The sequence below is a fragment of the Saccoglossus kowalevskii genome, chromosome 10 (genome assembly GCF_978046115.1).
Source record: "Saccoglossus kowalevskii chromosome 10, keSacKowa6.1, whole genome shotgun sequence".
Lineage (NCBI taxonomy): Eukaryota > Metazoa > Hemichordata > Enteropneusta > Harrimaniidae > Saccoglossus > Saccoglossus kowalevskii.
This window is the reverse complement of record NC_140650.1, coordinates 22,355,682-22,381,616: the sequence shown is the minus strand read 5'-3', so window position 1 is coordinate 22,381,616 and position 25,935 is coordinate 22,355,682. Positions and strand designations below refer to the sequence as shown.

The 25,935-nt window shown below is 35.0% G+C and overlaps 1 protein-coding gene and 1 long non-coding RNA gene across 2 annotated transcripts in view; one reads left to right on the top strand and one right to left on the bottom strand.

Moving 5' to 3' along the window:
- The window catches only part of LOC144354181 (uncharacterized), a 43,020-nt gene extending 23,739 nt beyond the window's left edge, over window positions 1-19,281 (top strand). The window contains exons 3-10 of the mRNA XM_085504375.1: window positions 9,225-9,393; window positions 10,862-11,035; window positions 14,530-14,643; window positions 14,767-15,016; window positions 15,474-15,682; window positions 15,849-15,950; window positions 16,654-16,755; window positions 17,326-19,281. Coding sequence (XP_085360501.1) covers window positions 9,225-9,393; window positions 10,862-11,035; window positions 14,530-14,643; window positions 14,767-15,016; window positions 15,474-15,682; window positions 15,849-15,950; window positions 16,654-16,755; window positions 17,326-17,354 — 1,149 coding nt within the window. The 3' untranslated portion in view covers window positions 17,355-19,281. The remainder of the gene's footprint in view (window positions 1-9,224; window positions 9,394-10,861; window positions 11,036-14,529; window positions 14,644-14,766; window positions 15,017-15,473; window positions 15,683-15,848; window positions 15,951-16,653; window positions 16,756-17,325) is intronic.
- Window positions 4,764-7,531, bottom strand: LOC146737971 (uncharacterized). The gene is made up of 2 exons (XR_014930795.1): window positions 7,262-7,531; window positions 4,764-4,801 (listed from the first exon to the last, which is right to left on the bottom strand). It is a non-coding gene; the product is annotated as an uncharacterized LOC146737971 (long non-coding RNA).
- Window positions 19,282-25,935: the final 6,654 nt, after the last annotated feature.

Genomic DNA, 25,935 nt, shown 5'->3' with positions numbered 1-25,935 from the left:
ACAAAACAAATTTCATGATTTTTCAGACAGCTCAAAGAAAAACAACTATTGAGGGCGTATTCTCAATTGATGATTTGTCATTAAGAATGGTGTCGTCAGCTGTTTATTTAGGTGTCACGCTTGACTCAACACTTTGTTGGAGACCCCATATCGATAACATTGTTAAAAAAATCAGTAAAACAATTGGGATAATCTCATACTTGAGGCATTATTTACCAAAATCCATTATGATATTACTTTACAACTCGTTGATTCTCCCACACATTGCTTATTGTATAGAAATATGGGGACACACTTTTAGCACATATATTGATCCAATTTTTAAATTACAAAAAAAGTTTGTCAGATTAATTTCTTTCTCTCATTTTCGAGCAAGTACCACACCACTTTTCCTGCAACTTGGCATTCTTGATGTGTATAAATTATGTAAGTACAATACATGTTTATTTGCATACGATTTGAAAAATGGCCGCCATGCACACTCTCTGGATCATTACGCCTTATCAATATCACATCCATACCATACACGATCAGTAACCTCTGAGAAACTTGCCACACCACAAATTAATTTAAGTTCAACTAAGAAAAGTCTGACATTTTCTCTTGTAAAACATTGGAATGAGCTCCCAACTTCGTTAAAAATATTAACTTTACGAAACTCGTTCAAAACGGCATTAAAAAAATATCTTTTAACTAATGTATAAATACTTGCATTATTGTAGTATATGTACTAGTATTGTCTATTTTTGTTTTCTTCATTATTATTGATTATGAGAGTTTGTAGTCTCTTTACTTACTTAATTATGTATTTATTTATTTATTTTTAACTTAACAATATAATTTTTTTGTGTATCACTATTCACAACAACGTATATTTTAACAGTTGAGTATGGTTTTGGGGCCAGGGACTAGATTAGTTCTGCTAGAACTACCTCTCTGGTCCCCACCAGGAATAATATATATATTATTATTATTATTCATTCAGATAAAGTTCCCTGTACAATTGTCTCTTTTTTCTGGTGGAATAAATCTATTCTATTCTATTCTATACTTTACCCATAATCCTTTGCTTGAAAATCAAGATGGCTGACTACGTAATACTGATGAAAAGTGGAATATCTAGAGAATGAAAAGTGATACAACAAAACTGTAAATTGCATTCTCCTACATTTGCGGAGCTTTTTTTTTTAGGGGTCATTATGTTGTTTGGATTGAGGTTCCCTTTAATTTTAACTAAATTTATTATTCCAAAAAATGAAGTTCAACAAAAAAAAATTTTTAATTTTAATTTTGAATCCATGATGAGGTAGAAACTGAAAAATAATTGTTTCACATTTGTAAATTTTAGTGACAATAACTAATGAGTACATGCTATAAAACGTCTTTGATAAATATATTTTTTCAATGAAAAAGTTTTCCAGTTGATATATTCTGTAGCATGAAAATTGAAACTTTTCTTAAAAAAACGTTATTTTAATTTGACATTAACTTATCTTAATTATTTGAACTATACATAAACAAGTACTTTATTGTATTTGCCAAAGTGCAGCCACTCATGAAAATGTCATTAAAATATGTTGTCTACGTTTACACTGAAAAAATAGTCATGAGCTAAATTTTACCCTTTTTGACAAACAATATAATTTGCTTGACACAAGTCAAGTTGGCATGTTTATCAGTCACACTATCTGTCCATATAGGACCGTGGCATGTTTTCTCATCAGCCTCCTGTTATTGTCTAATGATAAATGCCTTGGCTATTATTCAAAATTTGTCTTGTTGAAACCTCACTGTGACAGCAGTGAGGGCAAATTGACACCTGTCAAAGTAGTATTCATGCTGTTCAGTTGTTTTTTTTTAAATAAAATTTTAAACCAGTCACTTATACCTGCATGTTTCTACAATTGATGGACACATTTTGCATACTCAATGAATTCTTGCTCTTCCGGAAACCCAACCTAACATGTTCAAATCTTTGTGTGGATCTTTATATACTTGTAAAAAGCACCAGCATGAGAGTATCAAAGTTTTTGACAGGTGTTGTGTTGAAATAAACATGTTGATTTTTACTGCACACCATTTTTGATTTTTCATTAAAGCCTGCAAACAAAATAATATTTAAAAAAAAAATTAAAAATTAATGATGCAGTGTCTCAGTTTGTTATCATTCTATTTTCATTTTTTTAATCTCCCATTCATATGTTTGAGTCAGGGACTTCCTGAAACTTTGCTGATGTATTAGTCCCTGTTTGAGCTAAACTTCACATTTAATATCATAAATTTAGAAAAAATTAATGAAAAACTATAAATTGTGTGATAAAAATGCTGTGAAGTTCTATTTCAATACTAGTCAATACTTGCAAACGTTTTTGGCTTACATGCTTATTTCCATTTGAGGTACATGTACATTTCTTTTAAAGGAAATACGCTAAAAGTGCACTTTATTATTGTACTTGTTTTTAAGGAGCGTAATCTGCCACATGTCAATCAAGTTACACCATCACTAGTAACTCTACGGATTGATACTTGCACGATTCTACCATTTGATAAACACCTTTTGTTAGCTCAAGGACTTTTGCTCTGGCCGGAAATCCAACATGTGTAGATCTTTTATATAAACTTGTTAAAAACATCAGTGTGAGTCCATCAGACTTTCTCTACATGTGTTTTTTGATGGAGGACAATGAATGACATTTGTTGAAATGTTATCACATTGTGTTGATGTTGGTCGCCATTGTTCTGTGGGTGTGTCGTTATGCTGTTATTCCTTCCCCCATCGGAGCTGTGTTGCAATCAGCGGACATAGCACAGTAGTGACCAAAGTCCGACCAACTATTATCTATTTTTGTGATATTATGGCCAAAAATAAAATGTTGTCCTGATAACCTGACCATCCCTGTCAGTTTGTTCAATAATCTGATCTAATTTGTCTCCTTCATGGTTTCAGACCTTGTTGAAGCAAAAACTTATAAAAACAGAACAGAAAACCAACAAAATTTTAAAATAGAAGGATTGGTAATGCATTGTATGTGTAATTACTTGATTTGTGTCAGAAAACATGTTTTAAAGATATCTTATTCTAGTTTTTATCAATAATCTAATGTTAAAGTTGAAACTTGTTATCTCAGTAGACAAGCATGGTAAAATGCGCAGTGCTCAACAGACATGCATAGAACACAGGGTTCTGTCTTCATTTCAATATTATAAAGACTACATGATAAAATAAAACAGCAATATTTTAATTTTATTTCACCTTATGATCTTGATTAGTAGTTAGTTAGTACCTGCAATCACAGAGTCACCAAGTACCCAAACAATAAACTTATTACCTTCTGTTGAGTTAATTGTTTAAATATAGACATCCCCATGCGCAGAATATATTATTGGCAATATAGATTGAGGGGACATTTCAAATCAATAGTGGTCATCACGCAGCACATGTTAAAATTTTATGTGCACAATTTGACATGCATTGTTTACGTCGCCATGCGTTCCATATCGAACAGGTTGCAGTGCGACAGCCACTGCCCTTTAAGGCCCAGTGGGTACATGTTTGTGTTTTAATTGAGATACTGTGGAATACTTTATTTTCGCTGGAATTTATTTTCGCTGAAAAGGCTTTTTGGGCGTTTTGCTTGGAATTTATTTTCACTGATTTTTGATGAGATTAATGTAAAATATAGGAAAAAATGTATATTCGCTGGATTTTATTTTCACGGAATCATCCCTTCAGCGAAAATAGCGAAAATAAATTCCAAGCGAAAATAAAGTATTCTACAGTAGCTAAAATTGTTGGGAGTTAATTAGGAATTACAAATGCTGTATTGTCAATAAGTAGTGAATGAGCTAACATTTATGATAGGTGTAAAATTATTGTATTTGTTCTATTAGTAGCACATGTGGAGTTTCTATGGTCAAAATATTTATAAGTCAATAACCCATCCATGAGGAACTTGAACATCAGACATGAAGTATTTTGTTCCCCGAATAATAGTGTTTTAATTTTATTTACTCTATCTAAACTTATAAATTGTCACATGTGTTTTCTTACAATTGTGACAATTTGTCTCATAAGAGTAAAAAACCTGGGACAAAAAATTAAACCATCAGGAAAATGTTTCATGTCTCATGTTAGTTGTGAACACTGTTTTAATGGTTCCGTGTACAACAAGTTTTGTTTTATTTGCGCTTCTCTTGGAGAAGCACTTCTAGAAAAACAATTACAGTAATAGTACTGAAAACCTGGCAGGGTGAGGAATTTTTTTTGTTTTTGTTGCAATCCTGTTAACACTTGATGAGACGTAATACTAGTCAATATTTGCAAACATTTTTGGCTTACATGCTTATTTCCATTTGAGGTACATTTCTTTGAAAGGAAATACGCTAAAAATGCACTTATTCATTATTGGACTTGTTTTTAAGGTGCGAAATCTGCCACATGTTAATCCTGTTAACACTTGATGAGACGTAATGTTGTCTCAGCACTAGGATCTAAGGCCAACCATTCTTTTTTCTAGTAAAGTAGACTTAGCAGATGCTCCAGGGATATGGCTTTCAACTTGAATTTCAACCATTAGATAAACTCTGAGGAGGATCCACACTGCACTATTCTAGGAGACGCCTCTTTTTTCATAGTTGTAGAATAGTTAAACATTTCGGAGATAAGAGAAAAAGTGTGAAATCTTGACCAAAGGTTAAAATGTTTCACTTGACGCTGTTTTCTTAGCTATAGGGATTAAAATTCCAATCTCTTTCATGTTGAATTCTTTGCTTATATTCTTGTGCATTCCATGGGAAAGTCCTAAGATAAACAACAAAAACAAATACGTTTCTGTCACTTTCTGTATCCGACTCAACAATATACATTCTTTTTATCTGTAAATGTTGGACATTTTTTCCATTCTGTAACGCTTTCAGCATCTTTGTCTGGATTACAATAGTTCACCTGTGATACCCGTACAATGTCTATTTACTCTCTGTTTTATTTTCTTTCAAACCTTCTTTTTCAATTGTTGTTTCTTTGATTGTTAAAGTTAAGAAAAAGAAAATTAAGCGAAAAGTACTTTTTTTTTTTTTAAATTCAGTTCGCTATAGTTAATTGTAGTTGTGTGAGTGGCAGTTATGAGAGACTTTTATTTACTGAGCAGATCAGTGCATGCATGGACTCCACTATGGTGCATTCTAAATGGAATACAGACAAATGCTGTCATTGTATACACACTACTGTATTCTCACTAAAAAGTAACGTCGACGAAAGTTGTACCCAGTGATTAAAACGATAAGGGTCTCATTATCTTATGTACAAAACAATAATTCTTACAATCAAACTTTCAATTGAGCAGTAATAGTTTAGGCCCAGGTCACAATAACGTAATATACATACTTGGGGGTGTTAACTCCTCCATTTTTAAACCGACTTACATTAGCACAATATTCTCACATCTGTTTTTCTCTTACTCCAACATAAGTTACGTGGATGTTAAGGGACACAAAAACAAAATTTTAGTAATAAAAAATAAGTTAGCATTCTCGGTTTTTAGTTCCGCTGTCGACTTTGTCGAGCGGAGCTTATCATATGAGTGATTGTCCGTCGTCGTCGTCCGTGTCAATGTTTTACTTTTTCGACTTCTTCTTGAAAACTACAAGCCTGAATGCTTTGATACTTGGTGTATATGTACCTTGGGTAGACCTCTCTCAGATTTGTTCATTTCATGATGATATCTTCAATTCTCTAATTTTGGTGAATATTTTTGTCATTTTTAGTAAAAAGTGATATTTTCGACTTCTTGTTGAAAACCGCAAGTGCAATTGCTTTGATATTACATATATAGGTTCTACATATGGACCTCTCTCAGATTTGTTCATTTTGTAATGATATCTTTAATTCTCTAATTTTGGTGAATATTTTTGTCATTTTTGGTAAAAAGTGATATTTTCGACTTCTTGTTGAAAACCGCAAGTCCAATTGCTTTGATATTACATATAAAGGTACATGTCGACCTCTCTCAGATTTGTTTATTTTGTAATGATATCTTCAATTCTCTAATTTTGGTGAATATTTTTGTAATTTTTGGTAAAAAGTGATATTTTCGACTTCTTGTTGAAAACCGCAAGTCCAATTGCTTTGATATTACATATATAGGTACTACATGTGGACCTCTCTCAGATTTGTTCATTTTGTAATGATATCTTTAATTCTCTAATTTTGGTGAATATTTTTGTAATTTTTGGTAAAAAGTGATATTTTCAACTTCTTGTTGAAAACCGCAAGTCCAATTGCTTTGATATTACATATAAAGGTACTACATGTCGACCTCTCTCAGATTTGTTTATTTTGTAATGATATCTTCAATTCTCTAATTTTGGTGAATATTTTTGTAATTTTTGGTAAAAAGTGATATTTTCGACTTCTTGTTGAAAACCGCAAGTCCAATTGCTTTGATATTACATATATAGGTACTACATGTGGACCTCTCTCAGATTTGTTCATTTTGTAATGATATCTTTAATTCTCTAATTTTGGTGAATATTTTTGTAATTTTTGGTAAAAAGTGATATTTTCAACTTCTTGTTGAAAACCGCAAGTCCAATTGCTTTGATATTACATATATAGGTACTACATGTGGACCTCTCTCAGATTTGTTCATTTTGTAATGATATCTTTAATTCTCTAATTTCGGTGAATATTTTTGTAATTTTTGGTAAAAAGTGATATTTTCGACTTCTTGTTGAAAACCGCAAGTCCAATTGCTTTGATATTACATATATAGGTACTACATGTGGACCTCTCTCAGATTTGTTCATTTCATAATGATATCTTTAATTCTTTAATTTTGATGAATATTTTTGTAATTTTTGGTAAAAAGTGATATTTTCGACTTCTTGTTGAAAACCGCAAGTCCAATTGCTTTGATATATTATACATATAGTCCAGGGTTCTCCACGAGGGGTTTTTACAGGGCGCCGCGCCCTGTTATCTGAAATTGGCGCCCTGTTTAAATTGTCAGCGCCCTGTTATATTTCCTGTGCGCCCTGCATGGTCCCAGACAAAGAATTGTTTACAAAACGGGCCAACACTCATTGTCTTCCGAAGATGATTCATCGTGCTCAGGGTAACTGGTTCATCATGGTGCAACTGAAAATTACGGTTTGTTATTGTAGCAGGTCACCGTGAGGTGATAACACCACCAAACAAAAAGTTACAAGTTTTTTCAACACGATTAAAAATGAACATGTGGCCTAGAAAAGTGCATTACCGTACCCATATTTTTACTGCCAGGGTGACGTCAAATATATAAAATCGTTATCGGTAAAACCATTCGCTAAACCATAAGGTCTATGGTTAAAACCAAGTTCACGCCGTGACTAGGTAGCAGCAACATCGTCACCGCCGAGTGGAACAAACGACCAGCGCAGCCGACGTACCATCACAGACATTGCTGATCACCAAGAAGTCCACACGAATGCTTGCTTGAACATGTAAATGTTTATATTTAAATGTCACTATTTAAAGTTGAATTTTCTTTAAATCACGATTTAAAAACCCCATTAAAACGTCCATGCTTTCAACTCGCATCATAAGTGGAGGAAATAAATTTACTTGTGTTCTTTTGGAACAAATATTCTGATTGGTTGTTTTTCGCGTCAATGCGTGGCTTTGGCCAATCAAAAGCATCGTTACATAGTATCAGGGTGCACACAGTAAAATGAACTGTTTCCGGGTCATAGCTGTTTTCAACGAAGCAGACATCAACAAACTTTCGATTCGAATGAAAATTATTCTTTTAAGTATGTATTTTGTTTATTTTATACCTAATTCTATTATTTTTGATAGTAACTGTTAACTGCAGATCGAAAATCTTCTATTGTGTACATTTTATTTCGTTTGATCACCTTGGTTTTTGGTGCCATTCATGCAAGTTTTTTAATAAACCAATTACGAACGTTTGTGCGACATACATTTTATTTTGCTTCGTCCAAATAAATATAAATCATAAATATAAATTTTTGCTAAAAATTAAATAAAGCATGTATGTATCTATTTGGGAAAATAAATTAACAAACTTGTTACGTTATTTTCTGGACGCGATCATTACTTGTAAACAACTGATGTCGCCGCTTGAGGAATCGTGCAGCTAAAATCAGCTGATTGTACGTGCTGACGTTTACTTAATAATAGCTCTTCAAAATTCCTATTCATTTTGTAATAATAAATATATGTTATGCATATGTAATAATATATGTAGATTAATAGATTTTTTAGTTTCCATCCTTGCCAATGATGCACGTTACAAATGTGCCACGCCCACTTCACATTGGCGCGCCCTGTTTAATTTTCAAACCGTGGAGAACCCTGTATAATAGGTACTACATGTGGACCTCTCTCAGATTTGTTCATTTTCTAATGATATCTTCTGTTCTTTAATTGCCATGTGCATTGCTAACAGCGGAGCTATCTCAGCCGACAGGCTGCTTGTTTAAACTTGGTTTTTATAGACTGACAATGCTAGGCAACGATGTCATGTAAGGACAATTCAGATCTAGCGCAGAGACACTTTGCCATGGTTACAAGGTAGACTGAAACTATATGCGTTAACATTGAAAAAGGTCAGACAGACCATTTAGAATGCTTGGATGATTTAAGGGGGAGGGAAACAAGTCAGGAGACTGACTCTGCTAAAACTAATCTAGGTTAAGCCCCAATAGTCTTGCATGTACATGCAGTTGAAATAACAAAACAAACAAATGTTGTAGCCTTGATTCCCCTGATTCAAAAACATTAAAAAACATTTTAAATTTATAAATGTGAAAAAAGAAATAAGTTTTCTGTATTAAAATCGACCAGAAGCACACAGTGTATGTTGTTTTAGAAAAAAAGATGGACACACTGCCATCTCATCTTGTCTTAAACATAGAATACGGTTCCAGTTGTATAATGCACTTAATAGTCTGGTGGTTTAACCCATTCATGGTAACTGAATTGTCAAATATTCCTATTGTAGCAAAGTATGTAAATATCTAAATATGTAAATAATGTGAAACTATTATTCAAATTAGCCCTGGGTTTTGGGCATTTACCATGGGAGAACTGGGGATGTAGCTTTGGCAAAAACAAAACAAAACTTTAAGTCACCTGTAGAGGGCGGTATTCACAAACTTAAACTTAAAATGCAGTGTGTCTTGTTACAATACCTATTTATTAATTACTTCCTCTTATGTTTTAGGATGACCTAGGAGGTGTTGGGAAAGGTTGTCCCCATCAGAATGAAGGTCAGAGTTCATGTCTTGGGAGAGGTCGAATCGATGCAAGTTGTTGTATAGACAGTTATCTGAAGAGAGCGTGTTCATACATTCCTGGGGTCATGACGGGCGTGATGTGTTGCAAACCAGAAGGTAAGAATGTGAGACCTAACAGTTAATAAGGCCCTTTACCCCAAAAATTTAAATTTCTCTCTGAAAATATATCTTGGCATCTGCATACCCTTATGTCACGTTTCATGTCAAAAAAGAGAAGAAAATTCCTCTATCACTCTCCAAGAAAAATAGGGGACTACCCCTCCCCCCTCCTCCCCCATTGCTGAAAATCGACACAACCGAAACTTATATATGGGAGCTTATATGTTTACAGCAGCTGACATGAAAGAAACTGAGAGTCCATTGTTAGGGTCCATTACCCTTACATGGGTCTTTAATGAGGCCTTAGTCATATCACAATTTTATCATGTTTATCATAGCTAAATTTTCGAACACTTATTTTTATTTAGGCCCAATTACAAGTATTTTCATTCAAATTACCTATATCCAGTGCTTACTGATAACTGGTATAAAATAGCACAATTTACCGATCATCGCTAATGAGATTTTCTTGATTATTGCAACAACAAAAAATACAAGACGTGTTCGTCATTAAAGTTCAAGAACAGATAATCTTTGCACAATATTGAAAAGTATTGCCATCATGTAAGGCTACCCCTAAAGATTTAATTCCAGTTGATATGTATGAATTAATAGCGGAAAATATTTCCCATCAAATACAGGCTATTATTACCATTACCAGGTATCCATTTAGTTGTTTTCTACCATGAAATCAGTTTTATGCTGTTTGTACATCATCATGGCATAAAATATAACTTTTGTGTACATGAGATATACAGTCCATTCAAAGGGGATTATTCTGTTTTTGACAAAAATCAAGGGGTTTTGAGACACACTGAGAAGTCCTTTTTGCATGACTGTGTTTGAGTTATAATCGTCATTAATAACGGTAATTTGCTTCCATGTAATTTCCGTCCTGTATCTGGCGGATCCTATAACATGATTTCCGATTCATTTACTGCATTGAAGAATTATTTTTATTTAATCTGTGTTGGTAATTCAGTTGGAATAAATAGCCAATACATGTTCGTTTTTTGGTACCGTCATAATAATGGTGCTTGCCATAATATTGATTGAAAATATCTGATATTTAATGAGTCAACCCATGAAAGCTTTTAAGGAAAAGGGTGGGTGGGGTAGGAATGTAAATTGTGAATATACCGTAGTCTGTATGAGACATGAACATTTGAGACATGAACATTATTAAATACTGTAAAATATTTTATTTTCACTTGGAGGTAATTTTCGCTGAAGGAATGACTAAAATCCAGCAAATATACCTTTTTTCCTATATTTTAAATTCAATTCGTCAAAAATCAGTGCAAAAGACCCAAAAAGGAGAGATCGCTGACGCATGTCCACTACTTTGTTTAAAACAAATGAGTAATTGGGAAGTGTTATGTCAATGATGTTGCTTGTCTGGAAAGTGTTTTCAGCAGCTTGCAAGAATGCTAAATTATACATGTATTTCTGATTTCATTTATAGAAATCAAACCACGAATAATTGTGTCAACGCAGAGTAAAGTGGTGTCTGTGTTTGGTCGTCATACGATGCTTGAATGCCACGCCACGGGCAAACCAACTCCTTCCATCAAATGGTATAAAGATGGCAAAGTTATTGTAGATGATTCTGAACTAATAAAAATAACTCCAGATTTAGGTAAGTCTGCTTCCTTGATGTCGGGAGAGAACCAGTGATGTATATCTAGGTTTCACACTATAAAAAGGTTTTATGCACGAGGTATACGAGAATGAGAATTTCAGTGACCTTGTGAGTACACATACAAACCGTGAAACAACTGAAATTTTCACATTGTTTACAAGATTCTACGTCGCATTAGCCAACAAAGTTCCAAAATACATTCTTCTGTAGTGTCTTATATCCAAGCTTTCAGAAAATATATACATCACCACAGGCAGATGTTGAGTAACAGACAGAGACTTGATGTCATTAAAGATCAGTTCATTATCAAATTTTCTCTGGTTGTCACATTGCATTAATTATATGCTGTATCATTCACATATTTAGTCCCCGTTCGGACGGAGTCCGAAAACGGGGACTTATGTTTTGCCCTGTGTGCGTCCGTCCGTCCGTGCGTCCGTGCGTCCGTGATCACCTGTATCTCGAACATGCATGGACCGATTATGTTCAAACTTCACTCATACATCACACATTATATGGGACATATGCACATGCATTTTTTTCATGATCCGATTAACGATAGCCGAAAAGCGGCCATTTTAAGGCCGAAAATGCATCAAAATGGCACATTTTCACCATTCCGGACCCGGATCTCAGTTATGCATGGACGGATTTCGTTCAAATTTGGTACATACATTAAACATAATAGGACCTTGATGCACGTCATTTTTTTTTTCGGATCAAGTTCGAAATGGCCGACTGGCGGCCATTTTGTTTTAAAGAATTCAGTTCTGGATCCGTATCAGAGACATGTCTGGATTGATCAAGTTCAAACTTCACACACACAAGGTACATCATGTCACAAATATGTATGTGCATTTGTTTCATGATCCCATTAACGATAGCCAAATGGCGGCCGCTTTAAGGCCGAAAATGCATTGAAATCGCACATTTTCACCATTCCGGACCCAGATCTCAGTTATGCATGGACGGATTTCATTCAAATTTGGTACATACATTAAACATAATAGGACCTTGATGCACGTCATTTTTTTTTTCAGATCAAGTTCGAAATGGCCGACTGGCGGCCATTTTGTTTTAAAGAATTCAGTTCTGGATCCGTATCCGAGACATGTCTGGATTGATCAAGTTCAAACTTCACACACACAAGGTACATCATGTCACAAATATGTATGTGCATTTGTTTCATGATCCCATTAACGATAGCCAAATGGCGGCCGCTTTAAGGCCGAAAATGCATTGAAATCGCACATTTTCACCATTCTGGACCCAGATCTCAGTTATGCATGAACGGATTTCATTCAAATTTGGTACATACATTAAACATAATAGGACCTTGATGCACGTCATTTTTTTTTTTCAGATCAAGTTCGAAATGGCCGACTGGCGGCCATTTTGTTTTAAAGAATTCAGTTCTGGATTCGTATCCGAGACATGTCTGGATTGATCAAGTTCAAACTTCACACACACAAGGTACATCATGTCACAAATATGTATGTGCATTTGTTTCAAGATCCCATTAACGATAGCCAAATGGGGGCCGCTTTAAGGCCGAAAATGCATTGAAATCGCACATTTTCACCATTCCGAACCCGGATCTCAGTTATGCATGGACGGATTTTGTTCAAATTCGGTACTTACATTAAACATAATAGGACCTTGATGCACGTCATTTTTTTTTTCGGATCAAGTTCGAAATGGCCGACTGGCGGCCATTTTCTTAAAGAATTCAGTTCTGGATCCGTATCCAAGACATGTCTGGATTGATCAAGTTCAAACTTCACACACACAAGGTACATCATGTCACAAATATGTATGTGCATTTGTTTCATGATCCGCTTAGCAATAGCTGAATGATGGCCATTTTAAGGCCGAAAATGCATTAAAATCACGTATTTTCACAATTCCAGAACCGGATCTCAGTCATGCATGCATGGATTTTGTTCAGATTTAGTACAATGTGTTGTACATATGCAGGTGCATTTCGGTCATGATCTGCTTTGAATGTATATGTCACTCAAATATGAACGGAACGGGGACGTGTCATTGACAATGACTTGTATTTTATTAGCTCCGCTGTCGACTTTGTCCAGCGGAGCTTATCATATGAGTGATTGTCCATCGTCCGTCGTCGTCGTCCGTGTCAATGTTTTACTTTTTCGACTTCTTCTTGAAAACTACAAGCCTGAATGCTTTGATACTTGGTGTATATGTACCTTGGGTAGACCTCTCTTAGGTTTGTTCATTTCATGTTGATATCTTCAATTTTCTAATTTTGGTGAATATTTTTGTCATTTTTGGTAAAAAGTGATATTTTCGACTTCTTGTTAAAAACCGCAAGTGCAATTGCTTTGGTATTACATATATAGGTACTACATGTGGACTTCTCTCAGATTTGTTCATTTTGTAATGATATCTTTAATTCTCTAATTTTGGTGAATATTTTTGTCATTTTTGGTAAAAAGTGATATTTTCGACTTCTTGTTAAAAACCGCAAGTCCAATTGCTTTGATACTACATATATAGGTACTACATGTGGACCTCTCTCAGATTTGTTCATTTCGTGATGATATCTTCAATTCTCTAATTTTGGTGAATATTTTTGTAATTTTTGGTAAAAAGTGATATTTTCGACTTCTTGTTAAAAACCAATAGTTCAATTGCTTTGATATTACATATATAGATACTACATGTAGACCTTTCTCAGATTTGTTCATTTTGTGATGATATCTTCAGTTTTCTAATTTTGGTGAATATTTTTGTCATTTTTGGTAAAAAGTGATATTTTCGACTTCTTGTTGAAAACTGTAAGTCCGATTGCTTTGATATTACATATATAGGTACTACATGTGGACCTCTCAGATTTGTTCATTTTGTGATGATATCTTCAATTCTCTAATTAATTTATTTTGGTGAATATTTTTGTAATTTTTGGTAAAAAGTGATATTTTCGACTATTTGTTAAAAACTGTAAGTCCGATTGCTTTGATACTATTCATATTGTTCATTTTCTAATGATGTCTTTAGTTCTTTAATTGAAATGTGCATTGCTAACAGCGGAGCTATCTCAGCCGATAGGCTGCTTGTTTTGACCAAGACGCACCACTGGCATTTATGTAAATTTATGCGATAGAGTAAATATACTGTAAAATGACTAATTTTCACTGGGTTTAAATTTTGCTGATTTACCATTTCAGGCATAGTGGGTTTTAAATTCATGGTTTTGTTCTATGCTAAATTTTACATATTCACTGTGTTTTAATTTAGCACATTTTCCAGTCAGTGAAATAAGCAAAATTAAAACCCAGTGAATAGTTAATCCTTTTACAGTAGTTTTATTGTCTAGTCTCAATACAAATTACAGTGTTCATCAAAGGCCGCCACCTAGTGGTAATGTATGTACACATTGAGTATTGTTTCTTCATTTCACTATGTGATAAATCACTTATATGTAAATCTTTATAATTGTAAAATATTTTCTATTTTTACAGGAATGTTGGAAATTTTGAAAGTTGATGTTTCCGATAGTGGTAGATACAAATGTGTTGCAACAAACGTGGCTGGTAATGATATGCAGACAATACATGTGACAGTCAGATACCCAGGTAAGAACATGCAGTGCGCCCTCAAAGGCCATTGTACATTAATCCTTTGTTTTTGAATTGCTTGAAAAGCTTTTAATGATGTACATCAACATCTGATATCCATGATATTTGTATCTATTGTAGATTGGCAGTCTATGCTTGGCGGGTGCCACGATGGGTCGGTGGAAGGATTGGGTCACATACCCGATGTGGCTGCGTGTGAGGGTGGATGGCACGGACATGTACAGCGTGGTAAGACACTGTGTGCCAGAGGATGGCATGTCTGTAGTGATCAAGACACTGATTTGTTAAGCTCAGTTACGTGGGAAGACGCAGTCAGTGTGGATGGTTGCTTTGCATATAATGCCGCTAACAACATGGGACAGTGTACCAGGTATGTCTTGATGATAATGCATGTTTATTGTTACTAGGTAACAGTACTGCACATTCTGTGAAATCACAACGCAATGGGTACATTCAATGTTCTTTGAAAAATGATCGTCTCTCGTGTCACACTGCAACCATGGCACTGCTACAATTTATTTTGTGGTACAGTTATCAGTCAAATTGTCTTATTACGGCAAATTGATGTTACATACTACGATAATGTGAATATAATGATTGTTCATGCTGCACAATAACATGTTATCAGCATTTCATAATAATGGATATTTAACTGTTAGAACTGCTGGTCTCAAAATTCACAGAGGGCATAGAAGCAATTGCTTCAATGATATATGTTTCTTGGTCTTGCCAGGCAATTGGCTTTTTTTGTCATGGCAAACTCTGGACTCTTAATGCTTTCAAAAAAAGTTCATCACATAATGATTGCTTTATAACTTCTTGTGTAGGTGTACTGAAACAGTAGATGGTGATAGAATGGGTGGGATTGGACGAAACTGTTCACAGAGACATCGAAAGCATGGCTCGTGTCTTGGAGAGGGTAGAATAGATATATTCTACGGACACAGAAAGAACGGTCAACCCAACTGTCGCTATCATCCGGGTTTGACAACTGGAGTATTATGTTGTAAAATGTTTCCAGCAAAGAGGAAAAAGGGTGAGCTTTGTTGTTATTTTTCATCAAATTAGTCATGCAAAGTATACACAATAGAATCCAGTTTTCCAAACCACAGCACAAAATTTATCTGTGTTTTGAATGATAACAAAATGAAATATTTTGTTTAATTGTGTTTGTTTGTTTGTTTGTGTTTTATTAATTCCAGTTAAGCCAGTCTGTAATCCTGTATGCCAAAATGGTGGTACTTGCACAGAATCCAATAGGTGTCAATGTACACCTCAATATAAAGGTCTTACCTGCCAAAATGGTAAGTTGAAGTTTAATTTTTCTTGAAAATTATCTGGTCACTATTTGGTACTTAAGTTAGTATTTTGTGTGTACAGAGTTGCCTTCACAATTAAACAAAATGGCTATGAGAGATCTAATTCCAAGCAAAATATCATATAACATAAGATAACATAAGTTGTCTATTGTGACATTGACAAGGTCATTCTTCCTCAGAGGCCTGTGTAGTGTTTATAATGGCCCCTGAATAATGGATAAAATAGCTCCCAAGTTCAGGTCTAATTGATTTTTGGTGTTGCTGTTATGATACTGCATAGCACCAATTGGTTGTATGAATATTAAAGCAATGACCTCTAACGTTTCCTTCAATTTAAGCATTTAAGTGGTCAAGCATGGTAAAACTGTCATGCTTAAAAGTAAAACACAGTAGTAAATGATTTAACAAAAGTTTAAAGGCCTTGTAGAATATACAAGGGAGGCTTAACAATAGACAGTGATCAGTTCCTTGCAAATGGAACTGTTGTTTTCATGTAACTCTGACCATATTGTTATTTGCAGTGGCTATGAATGTTACAACAATGATTTAATTTTATTATGCAGATAAATTATGTATGTGTTTGGAATACACAAACAATAAAACATACCCCATAAACAAGGATTGTCATCGACTAAGCACTTTGAAATGTGCAGTGAAACAGTCTCATGCTTATTTCTTTTATCCACAGCTGTATGCAATCCCAAATGTAAGGATAGTGAAAAGTGTGTGGCCCCTGGTGTTTGCAGGTGTAGAGATGGGCTCAGGGGTGTGTTGTGTCGACATAAAAAAGGTACGGTGAAAATGCCATGATAGTAGTGTTGGATGTATGAATCATATTGGCATATGGCGCCATCTGGTGTTCAATGATGTAATTTCTTTCAAATGATTGAGTAATATTGTCCAATTAACTTAATGAATAATCTTTGGATTTCATAATGATTTTGACATCATTTGAAAAACAATGCAATTAGTTGAAAACTTTGTACTAACATTTTGGTGCGAAATCAACACAAATGTCATTCAGCTTTTCATTGCTGACATGTCATGGGTAATTTCAGGGTTGAAATGATACACTAGTATTATCTGATGCCTTTACCCCGCAAGAAAAAAATATGAAAATAATAATTGTCTTAACTTTTGGGAAAGTTGGTCATAAATTACATGACAATGTTCATTGGTTTATTGTGTAATGCCATGGAGCTGTTGTCCCATGCCACCATGAAATGGCATTCTTTTGTGATGTATTTTAAGAAACTTGTCCTAATTTTTTTTCAAAAATCTTTATTTTTTAGTACAACTCCATATTTGCATTAAAAGAAGGATTATGAATATAATTACGTTTTTTTTTTAATTCTTGCAGAAGATCCTATTGAAATTCATCGCTATTAGGTTCAGGGATTTTAAAACTATATTTAATTGGTGGTCAGCCCTAACCGTAAATGTGGTGATGGATAGTGAAAGTTGACTTATGTGACCTCAGTGATTGACCTCATGAAGTAACTCAAGATGACCTTTGACCTACCAACATAAGCATTGGTAATAGAGACCTGTGGCCTCGGACAGTGATCATCTGTGACCCAACCCGCTGATTGCTGGTAACATATATGAGCTTATATGACCTCTATATCTGTGCAACACATACAGTTTGTGTAAAATACATTGTTTCCATGACAACTGGCATCTTAAGGTATTGTGAACTGTTGAACAGTAATTGTCGTCACTGGTGAAAATTTTTGCTTTGCAAAATTAAAACCATTTGCAATAAACTTATTCCTGTATATAGGTACGGTGAAAACACTACTCCCATGGATCTAATGGGGTGAATATTACAAATCTTTATTTCATGTTATTTTTTCAAATTTATTTGAGCTCATTATATGTTGAATATAATCTAGAGGAATAGCTAGGGAGTCTTGGTGCTCTCTTAATTTATTGGACTCCCTAGCTTTTGTGGTACTTTCTATAAAATATTCGAAATGTACATTTACATAGAAATAAAATTAACATATTTATCAATTTTTTTTTAAAAGTATACACAGTATATAATTGTTATCACAGTACTATTTTTTTAAGTGTTTTTTAATAAGGAAGTTTTATATAAATGAAAAATCGTTTTCTTTTATGTCATTACAGTGTAAACTTTATCTAGAGAAAGAGAGAGCTGTTTATTTTTAAGGCATTGTTTGTGAAATTACAGTTTTAGATTTTCATAATGGTGTGATGGTTAGACCAAACAAAATTGATAATATCCAGTATGCGTGTAGGTTCACAAAAGGCTGTACATAACTTTTGGGGGGGGGGGGGTTCAAACTGTAAAAGGCAAATCATCACGAGATATCAAGCTAGTCAGAGTTCCTGCTGTATAAAGTCATTGGCTCACTGACACTGGTCAGAGATTTCTTGTTTAAGGATGAATGTGGCTAACACACAAATTTCCTGAAATTTCAAGATTTGAAGAAAAAAAAGTTTAATTATTTAAAATATATAAACAATATTTTGGCCAATTGAAAAATCTGATTGGTTGAGAGGAGTGCTTAGCGATGTGGGAAAATCACAAAGTCATTGTTTCCATGGAAACTAGTTAGGTATCCATTTTCTTTTGCTATTTTTCATTTATTTGAAGGAATGTTTCACACTATATCAAAAATTGGTAGTGCTTTTTAAATTTCTGCATTTTTACTTGTTTATAAAGTTACATACATCCATAACGACATACTGTAAAACCATTTATTTTCACTGACATTTAATTCCACTGTTTCAATGTTTTGAGCTTATTCACTGTGTTTTAATTTCACGAATTTCTCAAGGAAACATGTGTTTTATTGTTATTTTACATGTTCACGTAGATTTAAATTAGTGAATTTCACTTATCAGCAAAAATTGTGAAATTAAAACCAAGTGAATAATTAATGCATTTACAGTACTTAGATAACTGACGGGGCAGTAAACATTGATGGCTAAGGAGGATTAGTTTGTCTGGCTGTGTTGTATTAACTGGTGTACAGTGTACCAGGTAATGTTTTTTAAATCAAAATCTTTACCAACTCTGCCTTTTAGATTAAATACTGTAAAGATTTATGTTTTGGAAATTAAAAAGACTTTGTTTTGAAGTAAGAATCGAGTAACACTGTACATTCATCTAACAACTGTGATGTCTAAAACATGTATGCAATTTTTTTTTATTTTTTTGTTGTTGTTAAAAACAAAGAGTACCGGTACAGTTTTTCAAATGTTTGATATGTATATGTACAAATAACCTCAGGGTTGTATTCATAATGTTTGCCACTCAGGCATTAGTAAATAATATTATAATGCGTTTATGTGTGTTTGTTTCTCAGTGTGTTACAGTGTGTATTAAAGGGTAGTGGTTTTTATGCCGTGTTGTGTTCAATTTGGGTCCTATATAGACATATATACTGCATGTAAACTACATTGTTTGCTTAAGATTTTAACATCGCTGCATGATGACCTCAGCCCTTTAATTTTGGTGGTTTCTGCTTCCTGCTTAGTAATGGGATATTTCCAGGATGGTAGACACGTTACTAAACAAATCATACCATATTCGTTAAAACTGAAAATCACATTTATTGCATACTAAATCATTAAAATAATATTTATTTTGACGACAGCAACACCTCTTGTTTATGTAAGCATTTACACTACTAATAGGTATGGTACAAATATGGTATAACAAACAAGTTCTACTTTTTCTCCCCACCCACTCCTGTCCTGAAATCCTTACACTAATCCATTGGATAAGGGAAATGTGTAAAAATAAGTTTATTACAAAGAAGTGTCAAAGTTTACACTTGGGGGGGGGGGGGTGTTGGGGCAGTGCACGATCACATCAAAATTCACATTATGAAAAACATTCAATTCAAATTATTTTATAGAAAAAAAAATTTTAATATTCTCATGCTACCAAAATTCCAGAATTCTGAATTGTTGGAATGTTTATTTATTCATGTAGCTTTCATTACTAAATATTACCCAACCAAATTACAAATTAAGTACATATAGAATATTCTATATCAAGTATGCCCATTCCAACAGCTACCTGGGTTCCTGTGTTGGCTGGCAGCATCATCTGAATAATGAGCTTGATGTAAACTTACTCTCAAACAAACCCATGCATAATTTCACTGATAGATCGCATATTTGATCTCAGTTAAATAGATAAATCTGATTGACTATGCCATTAAAATATGCGCCAATCAGCATTAGGGAGCATCGACATATGTTGGGATGTTGAATTGCCATAGAGGGCGCACTTTAATGCACACTCGCTGAGCAAGATCTACCAGGGTACTACTAGTATATTGGTGAGGCGATTGGGTAAAAAGCAAACTATGAATAGTGAAGATGGGCTGACAAGGGTGGCTACGTAGCCTCAATCACACACAAACAAACGAATCAATTACGCCAAAGTACTTGCAGTGAAAGTCAATTCTAGTACTGAACCCCCCCCCCCCCCCAAAAAAAAAAACAATCTGCGTTGTGATATGATGCATATCACATATGATAACAGAAATCATTTCCTTGCTGAAAAAAATAATTATGTTTACACAGAACTTCATGTGCTTATTTTTATTTTTGTGTCAACATGAAGCTGTGCATGCAATGAATATTACTGCTGTGCTCACACAAATAAGCAGCGCCCTCAATGTTATGTCAGTGATCTATTGATCACTCATTTTCTAGAGGGCGTCCTTTATATCGCGCGAATTGGGCATTCAGAACACATTCGGTTAGAACAGGCGCCGGGCAGGCGGACAACAGAGGGTGATTTACGTCTTGTCATTGTGCTATTATGTAGAAAAATAAATTGCGGTTATTTCTCACAAAACGTCGATGATGTACGCTCAATAAACTACATGTTCGAAAAGAACACAATCTCTTTTTTCTTTCAACTTTGAAATTTTCGGTCTAAAACAAATTTTTAAGGATGTTACATTTTTGTGAGAACTTCTACACAGATAGTAATTGGTGAGACATTTGCACTGTTCCTGTCAAATACATTAAGCAGAATTTCTGGTCACAGTGATGTGAGATGGGTGTGAGCAATCGTCGTTCCAACAGCTCTATCAGGTTATGCAGTAGTCCGTCATTTAAAGTAAGGCAAATCTCGAAAAAAATGCATATTCAGTGACGAACAACTACCGATTCTTACAGTATCGACTTTGTGAATGAGGACACAAAAGCAAATTGTTGCTGGAGGGCGAACTTAGAGGAATTTTTTCCCCGGGCATTTAGGCCAAAAATCGCTAGATCTGTCATGAAATGAACAACACGACTCACTGAGTTGCTAACTTTCATTATTTTCAATTAGTCTTGGGATGTGTCTGCAAGTCTCAAAATACAATAATGCGAAATATTGGCCGTCCATAAATTGGGTTACCCCTTTCGCAACTTGTCCGTTATTTGTGTAAAATAGTAGAACTCGCAGTCAATATTCGCGCAACTGTGACTCATGGCGGTAGACAGTGGCGGATCCAGAGGGGGGGCATGCCCCCCAAACGCATGACGATTCGTATTATCTGGATTACGCATAGCTTCTCTGCGATTTACGCTCCGTATATCTTAAGCGTAGCTTGGACCCCCCCCCCCTCCCCCCAATACATTTTGCTGGATCCGCCACTGGCGGTAGAATACGGTAACCCAAAATATGCCAAATTACGCCGAACAAATCAAACCTTAAATTTTGCGTGGAACGGAGTCCCTAACTTAATCAAAATGCCCATTAATTTGACCATCGACTCTCGATGTTTGCCGTCATGGGGGCGCTGTCCCGACATCTGCGCGGTCCAGATACCATGTCCACACACAAACTGTCAAACTGTCAGACTGGATTCATCAATATTGACATCTTTTGTTCGTTTTTTTTATCTTTGACGACAATCACATCTTTACTAGTTTGTTTCTGTCAGCGAAGTCCATCATATTTATTTGGTGTCGGCGATATGATCATAACTCGGTTGTTATCGCCACTCTTAACCCGGTGACCTTTCTCGTGTTGATCCTGTCAACACGTGTGATGTGTGACAGGGTGACGTCATCTTCGGTGGAATCATCATGGCGGTTTCGTCTTCTTCGATGAAAAATAGATTCAATAAATAGACATTTCAAAATGGACCAACATCGAAAGAAGTGGGTTTTGGGTTGACTTGAAGACATATTTTTCCGTGAGTCTATTGTACAAATTTTCTGGTCAAATTTCGTCCTTTCTCGATTTGTCTGACAGAAATTCGTTATTTTTGTGTTTTATTCAATGCACGAAAACGCATCTATGGATGCTTCGCTTTTAAATGAATGAATTTCGAATTATAATTTCGAGAATCAGTACCAAATGTGTCTGATTTTCGAGAAAAATTCGATAATTATAAAACTCGGTGAGTACCTTCTGCGAACCTCCCCCTTCTCCCACTTTTCAGCCAACCATTTAAATCATAACTATTTCAGTGTTCATCAGTAAAGTGAGAGTGTATTTGTTCATTCTAACCTGATCCAATCTATGGCCAGCGATTTCTCTTACACAATATGGCACACGTGCACCCAATTGCATTTTAAGAATTATTCCTAGCATTAAGCGTCGAATATTCAAACAACAAATCGATGCTATGACCAGTCAGTCTGACGCATAAAAAAAAACATCGCACACTCATGCAATTCATTTGTGTTATACATACGAAGACAATATCTTCCAATTTATACATTCAATAAGTCAAATATGTGCTTAATTAGTCAGAACCATTAGTGAGTATAATCGGGTTTTATAGGGATATGTTACTTGAAAATGGGAGAGGGTACCAACGGTTGATTTCTACGTTGTTTGAACGCGTACAAGTGCATGTTTATATTTGTCTGTACTTTATACATAAAGTGTCTGGAATGTTTAATATTGAAAATGTGTTTTGTTCAGTTCATTTACAGCCCTGACCTAAACGATATGAAAATAACTTTGACACCGTTTCTCTTTCTGGTGATCACCTGAGTGACGTAGTTGAAATTGGCGACAATCACCGGGAACATCAACTCCCGCCCACGTACAACACAGATAGTGTACACACTTTTGTTTGACGTTGGTTGGGCTGTGTCCCCTCACTGTAAAGCGAGAATCATTGAAGTCGGTGGTAAGTATTGATAAGTCCCTAATAGTCATATTCAGATCATTATGTACTATGAGTTAGTTAAAGAGGAAAAAATAGAAGAGCGTACAGAAAAGGTGATGTCTCCCGGGAACTTATTTCATGCAACAACGCGGTTCAGCTTAATTTATTAAACTCGGAAACTAAAATTGTTGCATGTGCCACGCTGGCCAGGAAAATCTGGTATCGATTAGTTACACAACTATACCACCGCTGAAGCAAAAAAGTTAATAAATCTGAATGTTCCATAAATACATTCAAGAAACACAATGCATCGGCGAGATAACAAAGCTGGCAACTTTTAGGTTTTACGTTTAAGAGTTGTGTTTTTCTTCTCCAGAACTTTAATCGCGGTTCGGACGGTGTTTGTGGATAACCAAGAAAAAAATCCCATCACATTACACTTGTCGGGGTGAAATTAAATATGAAAATAATAATTACAACATATACTCCACGGCGTACGTAAATGTTAGATGCGTGTGTTGTCCGGGAGTAACTTCGATTGGCCATTGTCGCGCATGGACGTGACGAATGTACGTTATTGTTAGTTTATATAGACGATAATCACGGTGACGCCGATGTATATTTAATAAACAAAGAAACTCCGAAATTGCAGATTCGTATCGAACAATATTTTATTTCAAGTGTATTTCGTTTGCGTGAAGAGTAGACTGAAAACGTGCATATTATTATCTAGATGCCAAACATTCGAATGACGGCAATAAAGACATAACAATCATACAAATAATCGACGCTTTTCAGGCATTTCTCATTTTAGGTTGTTTTTTTACTGTGTCAGGCAGTCTGTTGCCTCACAATTCCGTTATTCGATACATCTATTCAAAAGGATTTACCCGTAACAATGGCTTTTCAGAGTTGCTTTTCTTTTTCCCCTTCATTTTTCTGGTTTCTTTCCCGTCACACGCGAGACAAGCTGGAAGCTGATTTCTTAGCCAAATACACGCGAAAACAATAGGATTATGTGACTAAACTAAAAATCCCACATTAACTTTTTAATCTAAATTCTAAAATAGATTAACAAATTAATGAATTACGTTCATAGTACATATTATTAACGAGTGAATTAATTTTAATTCTGTTCTGAAACTCCGTTACAAATCCATTTCACGCAAAATAGACAAAGACGCATTCCGCGAAAAACCATTACGTGGGCCAATTTATGTTACAATTGGTGACACTCGGTGAAAAAACAAACAGCTGGTTTCAAATAATGTTACAGAAAGTACAACATGCTAACATTTTCATCAATACAAACTTATTTTTCGAAAGAATTTTTAAACAAAACGTTTCGAGGGGGTTTCGACCCCTTTCCAATTGAAGCTAACTCTTTCGACCACTTACAGATTCGACCTAGACCGTTCGACCTCCCCCGTTTTCTGCCTCAATGACACAATACAGTGCCGCAGCTGTGATGACAAGCTTTTGGAACAGGTGATACCAAACATTGTGTAACATTTGATCATAGTTAGCGAACTCCTGATCAGTCAGCGATCTTTTTGATCATTGACTGGCAGTTCCTGACACGCCAACTTTTTGGCTGTCACTCACCGACGATAGCGCAACGCACGAGGCTGTATCCGTGTTAATGAACTGGTCGGGCTCATCTTTTTTTAGTAAAAAAGTTGTCAAAACCTCCAGTCCCTCAATAAAACAGAGCTATTATGTCTTATTCGGGGTACGTGTTTTGCCGTGGGCGAACCAACAGCATTCACGTCCGGGACAAACATCCCATAATAGGAGCAAAATGTGCCACAATTTCCCACTTTCGCCATTTTAATTAAACACACCTTTTAATAAGCTGTTAATAGTTCTTGAGTCAACAATCCTTATACTGTTAATTCTGTCAAATATATACGTTTTATGATGAAACAAATTAAATATAAACTGAATGTCGATTTCTCCAATTCACTATCCCCGTTTATTGAACTCATAATTTAGCAGAGAAGAAGAAGAACTCGTTGGCATTCGTTGTCCAACTGGCGGCTCTCGCTCGGCGGTTTGTCCCGAATGATAAATGCGTAAGTTAGTCCGCGATATTTTCCCTCGATTTATCGTATAAAATGACAGATGATAACATGTACTGAATTTTTTGATAGTTTACAAAATGTGTACTATGGGTTTTCCCGGGAGTAAAAAGTACAGTAACTGGACAAGCTGGCTCTTCATAAATACAATACAGACATAATACACCCATTTACCGCGACGGTGTTGTACAGATAGGATGTTTTGCGTTTTAGATTTTGTTTAGCGATTCAAACTCATTCCCGATCTCATCTAACTACAGCCTATATGCTATCCCAAGTAGTATCCACTTTAATTTTTGTGGCCAAACACTACGAACAATATTAATCCATGGATGGCGAGTCATTGTACATGGATCTTGTTTTACTGGTGCACAATGAAATACTTTCGCGATAACTAAAAATTGGGGGGATTATATTGCAATGTATTAATATTCAACTCTTTTTAACCGTAAATGTCGAATATGTCACGGATCACATATTTTAACCAATAAACAACTTCTAATTAGCGAAGTTATATTTTTCTTTCTTTTTACAAAATGCTACAGTTTAAATGGTGCCGAGATTTATATTGTGTGGCATCATAACTCGTATTCGCATTTAGAAACGAGATACAGCCCAGGCATTAAGAACATTGCTACTAAACCCTAGCAATTCGCAGATTGAATAACACGAGAATTCGCCAAGGTCAAGTTTAATACGAGTCCTCAATTCGGTTGACGTAAACAATACCATATAGTAACATCACTTGAGTTAAACATGAAACAAGGGGTTACAAAAATA